At 36.9% G+C, this 19,269-nt stretch overlaps 2 protein-coding genes across 2 annotated transcripts; both read right to left on the minus strand.

Moving 5' to 3' along the window:
• Positions 1 to 3,050: 3,050 nt before the first annotated feature.
• Positions 3,051 to 4,819, minus strand: LOC144440472 (uncharacterized). Its single transcript, XM_078129839.1, has 3 exons — positions 4,698 to 4,819; positions 3,493 to 3,892; positions 3,051 to 3,108 (listed from the first exon to the last, which is right to left on the minus strand). The coding sequence occupies exons 1-3, from the start codon at positions 4,816 to 4,818 to the stop codon at positions 3,051 to 3,053; spliced, it is 579 nt and encodes a 192-aa protein (XP_077985965.1). The 5' UTR covers position 4,819.
• A 5,328-nt stretch (positions 4,820 to 10,147) lies between these two features.
• Positions 10,148 to 18,009, minus strand: LOC144440313 (uncharacterized). The gene is made up of 6 exons (XM_078129673.1): positions 17,807 to 18,009; positions 14,608 to 15,027; positions 13,464 to 13,631; positions 12,803 to 12,944; positions 12,092 to 12,204; positions 10,148 to 11,174 (listed from the first exon to the last, which is right to left on the minus strand). The coding sequence occupies exons 1-5, from the start codon at positions 17,862 to 17,864 to the stop codon at positions 12,129 to 12,131; spliced, it is 864 nt and encodes a 287-aa protein (XP_077985799.1). The 5' UTR covers positions 17,865 to 18,009; the 3' UTR covers positions 10,148 to 11,174; positions 12,092 to 12,128.
• Positions 18,010 to 19,269: the final 1,260 nt, after the last annotated feature.

Genomic DNA, 19,269 nt, shown 5'->3' on the forward strand with positions numbered 1-19,269 from the left:
TTAAAGTTTCTCTCATTGCGGCTGAAAACATAACATTTTGTTTAAAACAACCAAACGAGTCTGGTTCTGGACGGACTAATAAAAGTTATTGACTCGATTTTGATCATAAAGAACACTACTAAATATTTGGTGTCTATCAAAATATCGACTATAAGATACGCGGTGTTCAGTCCTATCAGGCTTCTAAACCAAAGTGGTAACTGATAGCATGACACAAATGTCGTACCTGAAGTATAGACTAAACAAAATACAGTTGGTCTAGAAAGTAACTAGAACTATAGGCTATATATGTTTTACAGCAAAAATGATGTAGGCTTGGTGTTTCACTCACATGATACGACATTTAATACACACCCTCAGACAACTTCTAATGCAACAGAAAACAATAACATAGGTGCATGACCGTGCACAATCGAGGTGTAGAGGTAGTCAAGTTGAAATGGTGATTACCAGAAAATAAATAATTGTAGCCATTAAAATCATCAAGTTCATTAGACGCCCGATTTTACTAGACTGTGAAAGAAGCAATGCTTCTCAGTGTTCAATGTGATTGGGCAAAGTATCATGCTGTGTTTATTGTGTCTCTGTTATTGTTAGTCTAGAGTTGAGACATGTCTAACTCTGTCTCATAAACGTATTGTACCATCAGTGAAAAACCAAGCCTACATCATTTTCGCTATACCATGGAGGTATAATACCTCCATGGCTATACATAGTTCACAACAACGTTTCACAACAACGTATTTCACAACAATTTCACAACAACGTTTTATGACTGCTCATTACAGGCTAGTGTTCACTGGCTCTGTTTGATGCAGCCACACAGACACGAATAACACATTGTACATTCTAGCAGGATCGCAAGTTCTTGCTACATATAATTTGAATATAATCAAGTAATTAAATGTACCATAACTAAACACAGACACGCCGACGCCTAATGCTTAATGCGTGTTATGTCTGCACGATGTGGCATGGCTAGTTCATTTTATTTAGACAAATGTATTCATTCAATCTTGCTATCTTAATAAGTGTAGCATGTACAATTTCTTATTCCTGTATGGTTGGAGCACAAACACAGAGAGAGTGAACAACAATCTGCAACGCACTGTATAAAATGCAATGAGTTTGTTTCTCAAATTTTTTTTTTACATAAGTCAGTGGAGTTGAAGTAGAAAGATGTTATAATATAATTCGACTTCGTTAAACTGACTTCCTGTACACACACTCTACAGTAAAATATAAAAAAATTAACATCTCTTTCAAAAGAAATCAAACAACTTGAGATTAATTCGTAAATGTTAATATAACTTCGCTACAACAACCATTTCAGAGTGTTTCGCGTTTGAGACCCTGATTTAAACAATAGCTTTTGTTCACAAGCACAGAAAAAACCCACTAAAATACCAAAACTCTTCGGCACGTGCAGTCTGTAAGTTAGCCTGTAACAGTTCGTCATCATACCGACAATTCGTCAAATCTAATATCTGTAGTGTTATGAACCTCAAGAAAAACTGTATATCTTTGGTTTCCCACAACACGATTTACGGCAGCAAAATAAATATTTTATCACAAAATTCACACACAAACCTATAACATTGCTAAATATAAGTTGATTTGCAGAGTATGCTGAGCGGTAACACACACATATACACACACACAAAACAACACACACACACATACATACATACATACATACATACATACATACATACATGCATACATACATACATACATGCATACATACATACATACATACATACATACATACATACATACATACATACATACATATACACACACACTTACACACACAAACATTCATATATCCCCCACACATATAAATAGTAAGTAATAAGCCGTATTGTCAAAAATGTTAAGTGATCTACCTTTCCGTTACATTACACCTATTTTGTGCCATGACATTGATAGAATTACGCCATACATAGGAATAAGACCACTCAGTCGAATTCAAAGCAAATATTCTACGCTATATATCATTTGATACACCTCAGAGAACTTTACGTCAAAGCAGATATATCCATTATATGGAAGACGTCCGTTTCACAAATCGTCAAAACATCAAGCAGTATGATTCTGTTCGTTCATAAATAATCGGCAAATATCTAAGTTGCATTTTTAGTAGCTTTACTTTTTAATGTTTTACCACGACATATGTTACGACGACGGCACGTCAACTATCGGCTAGCTAAACACATACACAAACATATCATTAGAACATGGCATAAGCTATGAAAGGACGTTGATGAATTTTTTTCTAATAGTAGGGTGGAGTCTCTGATAGAGGGTCTTTTCTCAAGTGGCAGTACATGCAACCTCATTCGGTGCTTACCCTATTTTGATTACAGAGAGAGAGAGATAGAGTATATCCGAAAATTATGGTGCCATCACCTGTGTGATATGCTACATATAACAATACTAGTTTCGTTTGGTGTAAGTGTATATTTATAGTCTTTCTGTATTCGTGCATAGGGCTACGGATTATAAAGCGGTGACGTCACTCGCAAAGCACAACAAGCAAACGAAAAACAAAACTTTCTACTGTGTACATGTCTAGTCACAATTTCTCCCCGTTTTCCTTCAAATATAGCTACCTTTACCAGATAGGTCAATCTCTACCACTCAGGCCCAATGTCACAGGATACCGATCGTTGACCAGCCTTGGCAGTGTGTGGACCAGCCTAGCCGGGAAGAGAATTCCATCTGCGTCCCTGGGCTGACTTCTAGACAGACGTCGATTTATCTGAAGCGATATTGAAAAGTTGTTTACAATTAGTACAACGTTCTAATGAATAGTGACGTCTTAAAGGAACACCGATCCAAGAAATATAGGTATTTAAGTAAACAGTGGGTTCTTGAGAGGCATGGTATGACGTCACATTATATAAATGTGGTATGATTACCAAGAAAAGCCTTAAAACCGAAACACGATTTCACCTTCACAGTTCTCATAGTTATCAACTGTTGCATCATGGGACTAAGCAGACATACATATGTATTAGATGAGCAATACATATTCATGACTTTGTCTAAAGGTAAGTCTGGTAAATCTCATGAGGCAACAATTTAGCAATATGTGAGCCCAGACTGAAGATTAATAAAAAAGTTTAAATTTGGTGTTTCTTGGCAACCATACCACATTTATATAATGTGACGTCATAACATGCCTCTCCAGAACCCACTTTAACGTATATTGTCTAGTCAAAAGTCAACGAACGCACTGGAACTACAACTCTCTTAACTTTCATCTCATTTCAACCCATAATTGCTTTTACTTGGAGAATAACCTAAACGGGTAAAATATTCATCATTATGCAAATTGCTCATTTAATATACAAGTTATACCCATCAAATCCATCAGCAACACACATTATGATAACATTACGACACTCACAAAGTAAGACGGCGCTGATATGAATAATTGGCAAATATAAAATATGAATTGATATGTACGTGGAAATTGAGACGAACCTGCATGACAAAGCTTTGACCTTGAACGCCAATGGTTTTAACTTCAGACCTTTTTTATTCCGAACCTTGATGGTATAGTCGCCGTTGTCCTTCACAGCCACGTCTTTGATGGTAGCATTGATAACGATAGAGTTGTCCGGTGCCATATTGAATTTGACGCAGTATTTTCGCCGCCGTGCACAGGTTGTATTTGAAACTCCTGGCCTTATGTTTGAAACTGTCAGTTCTACCAACCGACGTGCTTTGTTTCGTCCAGGTATCTGTCTTTCTAATTGGATGGTTAACTTCTTACTACTTTTTGTCACAAGTTGAGCATCACGTAATGTTACTTTCTTATCGATTGTCTGTCCAGCTCGTACCACCTCAGTGTCAACACAGGCTTTATCCTTTGTATTGGGTTCTGTACAAGAAATGGTGAATATGTTAGAATCTTTCTATTTTGTTTTTAAAGGTAATTCTAAATATTCACATTCACTATTGCTATTTTGCTAGACGACATGTCCGTGAAACGTATTCTAGTTTTTAAAACTTAAAAAATAGTCTGCAAACACCTTAAAAATGAGAGTTTTACAGTCAGTTCCGGTCGGATTTATTCCGGAGTTTTCGGGTACTTCCGGTCCGAACTAGACCACGCCATTTTGTGACGTCATAGAGTGGATTGTTTAAACCTGGGGAAACTAAAGAATTAACGACTTGGAATGCCACTGCATGATTAAGGTAGAGTGCGTCTGAGATGAATTTATTTGAAAATTATAGTCCGTAAAATTTCTCCAAACTTTGTCATATGAAAACTTGCTTCTGGTCTTTTTGAAATAATAAAACGAACTTGGGTTCCAAATCTTGCTTTCAAGGACATTGACACTCTTTCATTTTCATATAGACTTAACACAGTATATGTCGGCCATATTGGATTGTACGGCCATATTGGATTCTGAAATGGTTTAATTTTGATAACATTTTGATCAATATTTCAAGATTTGTACGGTGACAGCTGATGTTACCTTTTGAGTTTAACTGAGAACGGGTTGGAGTTTTTTTTAAACATAGTAACAGCAAAAGTTTACATTTGATTTCTGAGGGCGTCAATTTCATGTTAAGCAAATATTCGCTGAGGCCAATCATCTTTATACATATATAAAACTGAAGATCTTTGTTAAGCTTAAACCTGTCCATTTGTAAAGTAGGAGATATATATCCATCATTACCTAAAGCAAGTTGCACTACATGGAATTTTTGGTTCAGTTGATCAACGATGGCAGTTGAACCCTTCCGCTGTAGAATTAATCGCATGCCATGAGATCCTTCCTTCAGAGACGGTGAGTCCATCAGGAGGATGGAGATGAAGATGTATTTGCCGTCGACGGCCAGCCATATGCAATTTTGTTGAACGCAAGATTTCGCTTGCGTTGGATAAGAAACACCGTTAATAAAGGAAGCGTTGGAATCTTCAATCGTAACGTTTACCATGTCCTCCTCCGTTAGATATCTCTTATACGTAGTCCTGAAAGTTTGTGTAATATTCCCACAGGATGGTACTCTGAGGATAGGCTCATACGCCATATAGGGGTGATCATCTTTTTCTGCGGAACCTGTGGGGAGATGCATAGTCGAATTCTAGCTTTATTGCAATACATATAACTGATGTAGGGCAATGTTCTAAATTATGTTCAGTCCATTTTTTTTCGATACGTATATTGACCAATAGCATATACAGTTAAATTAAAGTATATAAAATTACGGAAAAAAATCATTATTGATGTTACAAAACTAATCGGATAGAAGGTACACAAGGTAAGTATGAAAAGTTAAGGAATCTGACAAAAACGCTTCATGTATAGCGCCATCTGTAGACCGAAAAAAAACCATTACAACATCACTGGTTGGTAAGATGGCGGACACCTAAGTTGCATATTTTGGTGAAAATTAGCATTTAGTATTACCGTTATTGCTGCAATTTTGAACCCTTGATTTAATGAATAATTTACTGTCTTTGATTGTCATTTCTAATGCAAGTCAAGTGGACTGTTAGAAGTAGAGATCTTTATTGAGCTTTCAGCATTTACAAGGGGGGGGGGGTGAGGGAGGGGGGGGGGGACTTTTTACAAATCGGCTCTCTTGGGAGGGCCATAGTTTAGAAAATGGGATTAGGGGAGGTTTACACTTTACTTGAGAAAAATGTTCCTTAGGTCATGGTAAGATAATGGGGATAATGCTGTGGTTATGTTGACCTCGGTCCTGATCTTTAGGACATTGTGGCCTTCAGCTCTGCCGGTGAGATCCAAATACACATGTATTGAATATTAAATGCAGTGCCTTTACACACATGTACATGGTAGTGGTAACAGTAATGGGAAATAACCAGTCTTTAATTATGAATATGGTGGCAGCGGTGGGATTAAGTCCTTTAAACCATTGATTCTGGGACTGGTATGTCATTTTTCATGTCTGACAGTATTTAAACTATATTGTTGTACTGTTTTGAACAGGGAGGGTCATGTTTTAGACAAATAAAGTTTAGGGAGGACCACTTTTTAGCACGATGGAATCGGGGGGAGGGTAACATTTTAGGAAACATCATGGGCCTGATTTGCCCTGGCCTTCAACCTTGTAATTACTGAAGGCTCCCTTGGAGTCACTTTTATTGGTATAATAAATTAGTTCTCTATTGAGGAGTCTGTGTGATTCATGTCTCATAATATGCATTCTTTTGATTCTTGGTTACGGATAGGTTTAACCATCGATGTTGTGATACTGAGTCATAGACAAGAAATACAGCCCTTTGCATGTCAGTGTTCACTGACGCTGTTTGATCCACTCATACAGAAACCATTATTAGAAACTCAACATTGTACACTTGTCCGCTGACCTTTTTTAGGTCAGCGGACACGCCACCGGATTTTTGACAAAAAAAAATTAGAGCACGTACCCTACATGGCTGGTCTATCAATGATCTAGTCTAGCTGCTAGACCTCGGATGTTCTTACGATACAATACGCCACACGAACGAATATCGCTATCGAGGATGGAACATCAAGCCCTCACTGCAAACTTCGTTCGCTTATCGTATTGAAAGAAAGCCCGAACGTCTAGCAGAAAGATTATCAATGATCATAAATATCATTGAAACTAAACTTTCAATGGAATTATTTTGTGTGCTTTACATTGACATGTCATGTGGGTAACTAATAAGCAAACAGTTTATTTATAAGAGTGACGTGGCATACATAATATATACATAAAGAGCAACTAAATTATAAAAACCCTCTCAGTCCAGTGGACTTTCATCCTATCTCTAACTGTACATGTGGTGTGTGTTTTTTTTCAGTCACAGACAACCAACGTTATCTTTGCTAAAAATTGTTCAACTACCAATGAATAGACATTGTACATGCCAATTGAGGGCGCTGTTTTATCTATGAGTAGTATAGTTATAAGTTGAAAGCATGATTCATTGGGGTACAGGTTTTTAGGTGCGGACCCAAAAATGCCTGCTTCCCATTTATTGCACCATACTACGTGTACTGCTACACAATTATGTTTACTCACAAGGGAATTCAATACGTCTTTTGGTGACCAATATTTAAGTTATAATATCTAACAAAAGAGTTTCAAAAAAACTTCCCAGGTGCAGCTATTTCCGCTTTAGCTTATAAGGTTTCATATATATATTTATGATATGCTCTCCAAGTTGATTGAGCACTCTACTTGGCGAAAGAAGAATGATACACACACACACACACACACACACACACACACACACACACACACATATATATATATATATATATATATATATATATATATATATATAACTTATATTCAAGTATACGTAACGTTACTGATACCTAAATATGCAAATAGACAGGTCGATAGACAGTAAATTCACATATTTACCTCTTGTACCAGCAGGGATTACCACTGAAAATCCCAGGATAACGACCATTAATGATATGTTTGCCATTTGTACTAGAAACTGAAACTGATGATAAAGACGCAGACGAAGTAAACAGAGTGATCGTTCTACTAACGCAACTAATGAGTTACCTGTATTTAAAGCACCTTCCATGATACAAATAGAACTATGACTAACACGACCACGTATTCAAAAATTGGGAATGACCCTATTTACATAACTTTGCGCTCAAATACTCCGTTTACAATATTTCGGCAATATTGTACAATACTGTGACATTATATTATTAAGCCAGACCATTAAAACTCACACATTTCAAGACCTACGTGCTTAGGTCCACCATCATGACTGTATTATCACTACTGAGTGGTTGTAAAAACTAATTATCTATTCAATAAATCATCTTACGCTCATAGTCTGATTGAGTTCATGTCGTAGAAGCATGATACGCATTAGGGATTTTCCTAAATTCAAAAATCAATTTTGGGTTCCAAAATCCACTCTCAAATACTTGCTATAAGAATGATGTTTTATGTTTGCTATGAAACCGAACTCGTTTAAAAACAATACATAATACATAAATGTGTCTTTTATAATGATATTTACTCTGTCATTTAAACTGTTACGATAATTTAGTACTTATAAACTTATCTATGTTGTCACTGACGGACTCCATTACACGGTACCCTGAGATGGGAGGTCACATCAGGTCATTGACCCTTAAGCTTACCTGCCTGTACAGACATGTAGCATTCATGCGTCGATTCCACTACCTTTCAACAGTGCCTAGGGTGTTAAATCTTAATTTAAAGACATTTTCAACTTGGTGTAATTAAAAGACAGTATATTTTAGTACACTTTACTGGTAATGTTCATCCAGGAGAGTGGTCATGTATAATTCTTTATTCGGATATTGCTATTTAGGTATAGTTATAGGTGTTCAGGTAAATTCGGATACAAGGCTGTTTTAAACAGGCTCTAAAATCAGCTCGTCGTCGTCCATGCAATGTATTGAGTTCGTGTTGATGCCTAAAGTGGTTGGTTGAGAGTCAATGTCAAATGTGTATGGTAATTCCTCCCAGAGTTTATCAAGTCGTCGCTCAAAGGACTTGATGCTGAAACTACAGACTGTGGCAGACTATTGTATAGCTTATACCGTAGTGATATATCATTTCGTCCCAATTTCAACTCGTCCCATTTAACTCGCCCCCCACTTCAGGCATCGGATTTGTGGGTTGATTGATTATGTTATATTGTTCATTATATGTTAACATCAAATATCTGGTTTTCTTACCAAACTCATGGGGGGATAAACCAAATTGAAAGTCAATATAATGAACGCACGATTTTTTAAATTTTTTATGTCTACCGTAACGTCTTTTATAACTAAAATTAGGACACGCAATCTTAACCACATTATACTAATTCTAATGCTCCACTGGCTACCAGGAATTGTGAGAATAGTATTCATATGATCAGACTTAGTACTTTATCATTTGAATCTTAGCCTGAGAAGACACAAAAGTAAGCTTTTTGATCGAGATGAAGGACCACACCACACCACACCACACAACACAGCACAACGCAACACCACACCGCATCACATAACACCACGCACCACACAACACTACAGCACAGCACAGCACAGCACATTACATTATACTACACCACACCACGCCACAATATGCACTGAGGGAAGTAAGTACAGCTCGTTTCATGTTAGTGTTCGTTGGCTCTGTTTGATAGAGATAGATAGCTAGATAGTAGCTAGCAAGATAGATAGATAGATAGATAGATAGATAGATAGATAGATAGATAGATAGATAGATAGATAGATAGATAGATAGATAGATGGATGGATAGATGGCTAGATAGATGGAAAGATAGATAGATAGATAGATAGTAGCTAGCTAGATAGAAGATAGATAGATAGATAGATAGATAGATAGATAGATAGATAGATAGATAGATAGATAGATAGATAGATAGATAGATATAGTTGTATTATAGTGACACAGTTTCACATACATAAGTACATACATACAGTAGTAATTAATGTGGTTTATGAGTCACTTGTACCCAAATAAGTCTTCACATGTGGCCTTCAAGAAAATATGAATCATAAGTATCTACAACCACGAAGACGCCAATAAGAAATTAAACTGCTTATACTACACATTATACCACGGCTAGACCGACTTGGCCAATCAGAGGCCTTGATTTCGGTTGGTTTCCTGGCGCCACAACCCATTCTTTCTTAGGGGTGTGTTTCAAAAGATCCGTTTAAGCCAATCACGCCGTAGTATAAGTAAGATAGACAACTCTTTCAGTAGGGTTATGTGCCAAAAAACTCGGGGGCTACGCCCCCTCGTTTATAGGCACATACCCTCCCAAACTCGTTGGAATATCTATTGCTAAACATAGTGAGATCACAGTTCTTGTTACATGTTGTCTATTATGAAATACACATGTAAATCCTTAAGACATACTGCGACTAGGCGCAGACACGCAGTCGCCAACTTATTTTGACGTCTACATTTGATATTTGCATTGTTCATTTAATTGAGACAAAACATAGCAAGAAACAGCATATATTTACTCAAACTTGCTGTGGAACGTAACACCTTCTCATCTATTTTGGATTTTTATTTTCTTAGCAAATGTGAGAAATTTTACATTATTACATTACATTACAATTTACTCCCAGAAATGTGAAAGTGAAAAAATAAAACTAACGACTGTACTCTAAGGCCTAAAAATAATTGTTTGGTTCCGGTTACCCGACCCCACCTACTTTTTCACTACCGACCCTAAACTTTTTGTTTACTTATTCCAGAAAAAAATATTAAAATAATAAAATCGTAAAAATTGTGAAGTCACACGAGAAAAAGTGGATAACATCAACTTAAAAAGACACTCTAAAATTGTTCTTCCAATCTGTAATGGCTTTACATCTGATAGGAAGAAATAAGCAACACCAAGACCATTTGGAAAACAATGGAAAACCTGAACTAGACACTCACTCACGAAAAAAATATAATGAAATAAAATAAAGAATCTACCTACCCCACCTATTCTACAATTGAGCGTAACCGGAATCACGCAATTTTTTTTACTTGTCTTAATTCTACCCCATCGCATTGTTTTTCGTCTCTGACGCATTTTCAGTTTTCTCAGTAAGCTTTTACAAGCAGCTAGTATGTACACCAACGTGCTTGTTACGCTCTATATCAACACAATGAAACCATTGTGAAATGAGTTTTTTGGGAGTTATTGTCATCATGAAAGCTAGAGGTGTGTCTCTTGGATCCCTATTGTCATAGAAATGTATTTATTGTCGTAGACACTACTTGACCCGATTTTTAAAAGGTACATCCTTGGCAAATGTCAAAGGGCAAAAGCTACAATTGCCACATCGTGTTGTCCAATCCTGCCAGGTTTCTAAACCAGTGAGTGGTAGATGATAGCGAGGAAAGAATATCGTATCTTGTACACTAGCCAGAGTATAGGTCATAGTTTCCTTAAAGTTAATACATAATCCTATACATTTATATCCCAACCAAAGACTGTACAATACGTAGTAATAGCAACGTATTGGAATCTCTTCTGTCACTTCGACTGGGAGTTTCGCAGCACGCCCAATGTCAGCCTCTGCTAAGAAAAGATGCAAAGTCCCCTATGAATCATGGCGGTGTTTAGTTTGGCAGCATTTATACATTCAATTCAAAATGACATTCCATCTCATTGACTCACGTCTGTAGTTATTCAACTGCGGAAGAGAAAAATGAGATAATCATGAAATTTGGCACTGGTGTAAAATTCGCAATCACGTGACAAAAACACTCACACACAACCATATGGCGACATACAAAGTTAAAAGGTTGATAATCTGAAGTTATATTTCCTCAACCTAATGTGATCATAGACGAAACTGTACTGTAGAATGTGGAATGCTCAAGATACCATTGATATCGCATACAACTGATGAACGCGTGCTACTACAAGCAAAGACAACATGAATAGTGTGGACGAATGTACAGAAAAGGCAAAAGGCTTTTTGGACGGGTAATAAGGAAAAGATAGCCCAGAAACCTAATAATGACAGGTAAGATCAAGTGCACCCTTTTATAGCCTGACCAAAACTTAATTGGCGGATGCTAACAATAAGCATGTGACGTATAACACCTATTCACTACTGACAATAACTCAAGAAATTGATACAATTTTGGGCATTCTATTTCATGTAGGAGTAAAAACGCTATCGCAGAAATGTGCAAGTATTATTTATGTAAATTTGAAATTTGCATTCATATCGCTTACCCTATCCTACCAGGTACCCAATTATGCAGCTTGGTTGACGGCCATTAATTTATGGTTCAAATCTTGCCCAAGGACTTTAGTCATTTAGAACAATTGATAGCGACATTACTCGAACCTGCAGATTCCATGGCTGTCATCAACTTATCCATTACATCCACTCATCATGACTCCGCACGTACATTACATACCACGTCAGCAAACATAGACAATGCAGGACAGTAAGTAGTTATCTAGTGTTATCCTAGAAATGTCGCTTGATACGCTGTCTATATAATTACTGGGGAAAGAGTTCAAGGGGAACCCAGCAGTAGGGAATACATAACCCCTGAGAAGGTAAGATCGTAAATGTCACATACATGTACTTACATTAGAAGTCTTACATCACGCCATTGGGCACTTTGTCTTACAACATAATGGTATATTCGTTTGGTAAACTTTTCACCGGAATTCTATGGATTGTTTCATGTTTTGTCAGATACCTGTAACCATGGAAACAAATTACGTTACTGTTACACACAAAAAAGTGATAATCATGTATCAGCCTTAATGACCGAATAATTGAAAATCGTAGTCTGGCAGTACGATTTACTGAAACCTGCCTTTTGAGGATCTCGTCCGGTTTTCTTGGTGTTTCCACCTAAAACTAATCACCATGGCAAGTTGAACTCAAATGACCTTTTACTGCATTTTTAGTTTAGGCTGTTACAAAAGGTTGGGTCCGAATCCGATAATGGTTCTATTGCTGTAGCAACATAATGATTCATCGTTGTTGGCGCCTTTTTTTTTATCATGGTCTTTAAGTATGACAAAAATGGCGTCATTACTTATAACGACTAAGATGGTGTCTAATAGGTTGACAAATGTACTAACTGTAAGATAATTAAAATAGAAAATCAACTACTGAACGTTCTGAATTCAGTCAGTCTGTCTGTCTGTCTGTCTGTCTGTCTGTCTGTCTGTCTCGCTGTCTATGTCTGCCTGTCTGTCTGTCTGTCTGTCTGTCTGTCTCTCTCTCTCTCTCTCCCTCTCTCTATCTCTCTCTTTCTTAATTATCATTATAAAGCGTACACTATATACCTTGTTTTTTCTCGACGGTGTCGTCTTCCTATAATTATTATCAGAATCACAGATATCGCCACAAGTAAACACAACAACGTAGTCCATAACACTAAAACGTTTACTCGAGTTAGTTTGAGACCATTTCTTCTTTTATGGGGATCTATCAAAATATATAATCAAAGGATTTAGTAACAACATAGATATTTTAACATCACTGGTATTTAGCAAACGCAAAAAAAACTTAAGTTAACGATGTCTGTATTCTGAACAACATTCTATGTAATCAATTCAATTTTGTGTTATCAGAGAGAGAGAGAGAGAGAGAGAGAGAGAGAGAGAGAGAGAGAGAGAGAGAGAGAGAGAGAGAGAGAGAGAGGGGGGGGGCGAGAGGGGGAGATAGAAGGGGAGAGAGAGAAAGAGAAAGAGAGAGAGAGGAGAAGTGAGAGAGGGGGAGGGAGATGTAGTACATGAACGGTTATATTTGAGGTGGGTGGGATTAACTCGAGGTAATATGTTAACACATTATTATCAATAACCTTACACAGAGACGCATTAAGAGCAGACTGAGTACTGATTAATCTTGAATGTGTGCAATGATAGGATGATCAGCTGAAATGGTAAAAGTATGAATATTTCAAGATGTTGAATAAACTACAATTGCCTTAGATTTCATACACACCTTTGCTGCCTTGTTCATCAGTGGTTTGGACAGTGCTGTTCATCGGTGAAGTACTTGTCCTAACCATGGGTTCACTCACATTATTTACAATCGCCTGCTTGCGAAAACCAACACCGTTTTTCTTTTTGTATGGAGTTCTTATCACCAGTGGAACTGATTCACCACGGTCTGCAAAGGAGGTCTCAAATGGTGGTCAAATGTGTTGAATTTTATCGCAATTGCACGAAAAAAAACACATTTTGTACATGCATTGCCATTAATAATTAAATCAAATTAAATAAAGATACTAGGTATTTAAACTTACTTAACATTAAGAGAAGAGCGAAGAATGGTGGTATAATGTTCTCTTTATATCAAACACAAGCCATGATATTGTCATAAAACAGAAAATGTGGATCATGTTCCCTGGTCATTCTACCTGACAACAACACTTGTTCTGCTGTGCTCGAAATATGTTCAAAATTGTTATTATATTTCCCAAATCTTTCACGAATTATACATGAGAAGGTATAATTATTCCCAAAAATACTCGCGATGTAAGGATTTTGTCGCTACAAGTCGCTGGACGAGTAGTGACGAGGTCCCTTAAGTCGCTCGTAATTTCCTTGGCTGAACGAATAAAATAATTAATTATCTAATTAATATCATTAATATGATTATTTCCAATTTCAGAGAATCATGCCTTTTGAGAAAAAAATGGATATACTAATTAAAGTATTTCTTGATTTATAAACTGCAGGTAGGCCTTTCTCTCACATTGACGGAAATCTGTCGAAAGTATCAAAACAAATGCATCTGTTATTCTCTATTCCAAGTTTCCAAAAAATCTAGGTATTGAAATTGACATATAGAGGAGTAATGTGAAATAATATATGCCAAATCTGTGGTGTATATCTGAATTAAATTTATTGCATAACGTGTAAAATGTGTGTATGTACAGTAACAAACATCCTAATAACCTTTTTGCAGTTTGAGTTACAAACAAGGACTTGACATAATACAAGATATTATGTTGTTTCACATTGATTTTTTTTCAAGTGGGAAGCCATGACAACATTGTTTTATAGATAGATCCAAAAATAAATACCCAATCGATATCCATATCACCACCTAACTGGAACTGAATGAAAAACTACAAACTCACCTATGTCTTCCTTGACCATAATTGTAAAATAAGAATGGATTTCATAAGACTCAGCTGACGTAGTTCCTGTTAAGATTCTGAAGTCGTAGTCACCAACGTCCGACAAATCTAATTTAGCAATGGTGAAGTTAACATTGAGACGGAACTCTGGATTGGAATGATACGCCAAGGAATAGCCGCCATATTGTTGAACTTTGACCTCTCCAGCATCACTTTCAACTAAGAGCAGACGTACACGTCTTTCCCTGTTTGGCGTCGTCTGCCACAACACCATGTCTGCATAACCATTGTTGTGGAATAGATAAGGGATGTCAATGAGGAACTCGACTGATAATAACTTCCCAATTTCACCTCGTAGCACTTTTGGGGTTACTGGATTCGATGACGTCACTACCGAGTTTGTGTCAGAGGTGATCAAAGCTGTTGACAAGATAATTATTTAAAATCACCATTTTAGAGCTGGTGTAGGTCACATATATCAAATTCTATAAAAATGAACTCTTCAGTTTGTTGGGCAGAGAAAGACAAAGCTTTATTAGCATGACGTCATCACAAGAGTTGCTGTTAATTTCAATTGGCTCTTGACGCATGCATGCACTCATACAGAGGCAGACAGACAGACAGACAAACCGGGAGGCAGACAGAAATATAGAGACATACACATACATACATACATACATACAATACATACAATACATACATACATACATACATACATACATACATAATACATACATACATGCATACATGCAAACATACATACATTTTGTACGTACATACATCGTACATACATACATACATACATACATACATACATACATACATACATACATATGTATACCAACAATGTTATTTAATGAGCACAGAATTCGAAAACACCACACCCTCAGTTATCAAGCAACCTTCTCGATTTTCTCAACCTCGGTCACACTACTACATGGATTAAGATTTGTACATTCGACTTGTCATAAAAATATCACCACGGTTTCAGACTGCTCGCATGCCGCCCCCTTAAAAGAGAGACTGGGGATTCCCCTAACGGGATATGACGTATTGCTGTTTCCTCTACATGCACATACTTAATAATACTTTACGACGGTTTCGGAAGTATCATATTATGTTATCGGGTAATTCCACAATGACGGCACGGGGATTTCCGTACTTTACATTTAATAAATGTGTTCTTGTAGTATGACTTGTTGTAAAACTACTAAGATATTGATATAGTTCTGCTTTTAAAAAAACAACAACAAATAAACAGGATTATTTAACTAAGTATGTACTGATTAGCACATGGATTGTGGAGCATTTTTCGAAAAGTGCAAATCGTACACGTGTACATCTTGTCAATTTGCCAACAGGGAAATGGGAAGTTTACTTTGGAGATATTACAAGTCGTTGTTGGCAACTCGAAACACCAAATTGCGAAATACTTTTATGTGTTTACATACATCCATCTAGTTTTCACGAAGCTTAAACTTATGTTGTGTTTTCGAAGAGAAACACCTTGTGACATTAAACCTGTACTAGCTGCAAGTTGGATATCTTGTTTTCATCAAATAGTCAAATATATATTAACTAGAAATTGTCAGTTACTTATAAAAAAGACATTGCAGTGGTTAACATTAATCGTAGGTAGTGTAGTGGCAAGTTTAAATATTGAGCAAAAATTGTTATAAGTATTTAGCAACTGCAGTATAGATTTTCAATTAACCTCTTCGCTGAAAATTGTTAAGATACTAATAATTAGTCAGTGTACATGTTAATCAGTGGTCGATCTTATCCATGGATATTGCAGTAACTGGTTTAAATCGTGGTCGCCGTTGAGGGCGTTGATGTTTAGGTGCAGACCCAAAAATCGATTTGATTTATCATGTATACAGCTACAGAAAATACATTCACTCAAGCATGGATGATTCAATACGTTACATGATGTACGATATTACTAGTATTAAGTTATTATCTAACACAACATTTTAAAGAAAATCCTCAATTGCAACTAGTGCCGCTTTAAGTGTAATGCTTGTACACTACACTACACTACACTACACTACTCTACACTACACTACACTACACCACACCACACCACATTACACTACACTACACTACACTACACTACACTATCATTGTAATTGCTCGTTTCATAGAAGTGACTGAAATGACCATGTTGATGTGAAATTGGTATTTAATAAACACTTTGCTGTACCATTCTCGCAAACCAGAGCTGTCATTTCTTCCGCTACCCTTCGAACGCCGCGTTAAGAACGGTGCCGTAAAACAGTGTGTGGTTTGCGACGATGTGCTGTACCTGGAAAAACGTATGTCAAACAAGGTAGTCCAAGTCCGTGTTCGCTATTTAAAATGTAAAATATTAGACACGTGTGTGCACAATTTTTAATAACTTATTTAAGGTAGTGAGTTGAATATTGAAATATTGAAATTGCGATTTGCTGGTAATACTCTACGTACCATTGTTGGAGAATGTACATTGCTGTCTTTTGGTAGAAGGCGTACTACACATGGATTTGTATAAATCACTGCACGATTTTTGTTGAGTCAGACGGTAAAATGTAGCAGTGTTGATAAGATTTCTGTTGAGCCAGACGATAAAATGTAGCACTGTTGGTAAGAATTTTGTTCAGCCAGACGGTAAAATGTAGCACTATTAGTAAGATTTTTGTTGAGCCAGCCGATAAAATGTAGCACTGTTGACAAGACTTTTGGTGAGTCAGACGATAAAATGTAGAACTATTAATAGTAAGATTTTTGTTGAGCAGACGATAAAATGTACCACTATACTAATATTTGTTGAGCCATAAAATGTTTTGTTTCCGTTTTCATAATATAAGTTAATCTTATAAGTACTTTCGTACCTCTCTTTATATCTGTGGCGTACATTGTGACGAAATATCCTAAAACATGGACAATGTTTACCCCTTTGAATAACCCTTCGCATAATCAAGTCGGTGTACTTCAAACATTGCTCGTGGTTGAAAAAAAAACACAACCTACTGGTTCCACTGTTCTTGGTGTTTGCAATGGAATTAGAACCCTGAATCTACTACATCTGGCGAACCAACACCCAAAGCCGTACTTTGCAATGCAAACCAGCGGCCGCTGTACTAACACCAGTCATCCATAATGAATATACTGCACACGTACTAAATCAAAACACCGTAAGTTACGGCGTAACACTTACTTGTACATATGGTGAGTAGTAAGAATCTGTGGACGCAGTTCACTAGTTTTAAGGACATCGTGTGTGCGTAATTGATTTCTTCAAACAGAAGCTCTTCATATAAACGTTATAAAAATAATAAACAGCTAACGAGTTTCTTCGCGATCAGACAAAATGGTGCGAGGCCAGGCACTCACCACGTTTACGTTATTTCGTCATTTGTAACATCATATCTAAAAATAGGAGGGTAGTTCCCTCGTCAGCAATCGCCATTGATATGATTCCCCATTGTATAAGAAGCACTCTGGGCATATTTGACGCCATGTACACCGCGCATTAAGGGCAACCAACTAATTATATTCATAAAGCGAACGACACCTCTAATACTTCGATCGATACCCAAGTTTGTTTATGATGTTTAGCGCTCAACAACAACAACAACAACAACAACAACAACAACAACAACAACAACAACAACAACAACAACAACAACAACCTTCCGGGTTCACCTAAAGGTCACGTATTCACAGTACATCAAAATACGTTATACCACGTGACAGACAGTCAGTGGAGAAGATCTTCTCACACTCTGTACATGGGTAAACATTACTATGTCCTGAGACTATCTAGTCATTAGCATTTAATTTGCATACAGCAAGGTCAATTGACAATAGTGTTAACAGAGCTGAACAGCTAAGACGATCCAGACTGGCACTGTCCTTTATTTGTGGTTTCCATATATTATCAGTTTGCTAATAAAAAATAAAATATCGCGAGACTACGAAAACTCCTAAACCAATAAATTTGTAATTGTAAGGGGAGGGACGGGTCGGAGGAAATCAATTCCGGTCTGTGGCATAAAATATGACCCTCCGCTGTGCTAAAAGTGACCCTCCATCAATTTCCTTTCTCTAAAATATGACCCTCCCCCTGTTCAAATATTTCAATGAAAAAGATACACTTTTATCAACACCTCCCACCCTTTATAGTTGTTAGAGCTCAATATTTGTAGTCGCACAGACAAGGAAGAATTGATGTGGTGGCTGGGAGGTCCAAAGTTCGAATCCCACTAGAGTCAAGGAATTGTTCTGTAGTATTGACGATTGCACTATATTGATAATGTATGCCTTTAATACAGGCATTTTTGTTTCCCATTATTACTACCACTATAGTTTTTGTTTGAATTTTTAAATCAATACCCGTGTTTAGATCTGAGCCTGAAGGCCAGAGCTCCCAAAGACTAGTAGATGAGCGCAAAACTGACAACCTCAATACCGAGGTGAACATCTCCACTCCACCACACCATCCCCAATATATTGCCATGTTGTTCCCCTTGAATGTGAGACCTACTCCTCTCCTCACAGTGTTAATAAAAGGTGATTAACATCTCAGTGATTATCACTTTACAATGGTGGCAGTTACAGTAGTGGGATATGGTAGTAGTAGGATTTGGAACTGGTGGTAGCGGTGGGATAATGCCAAAA

Source organism: Glandiceps talaboti, chromosome 9 (genome assembly GCF_964340395.1).
Source record: "Glandiceps talaboti chromosome 9, keGlaTala1.1, whole genome shotgun sequence".
In the NCBI taxonomy this organism is placed as follows: Eukaryota; Metazoa; Hemichordata; class Enteropneusta; family Spengelidae; genus Glandiceps; species Glandiceps talaboti.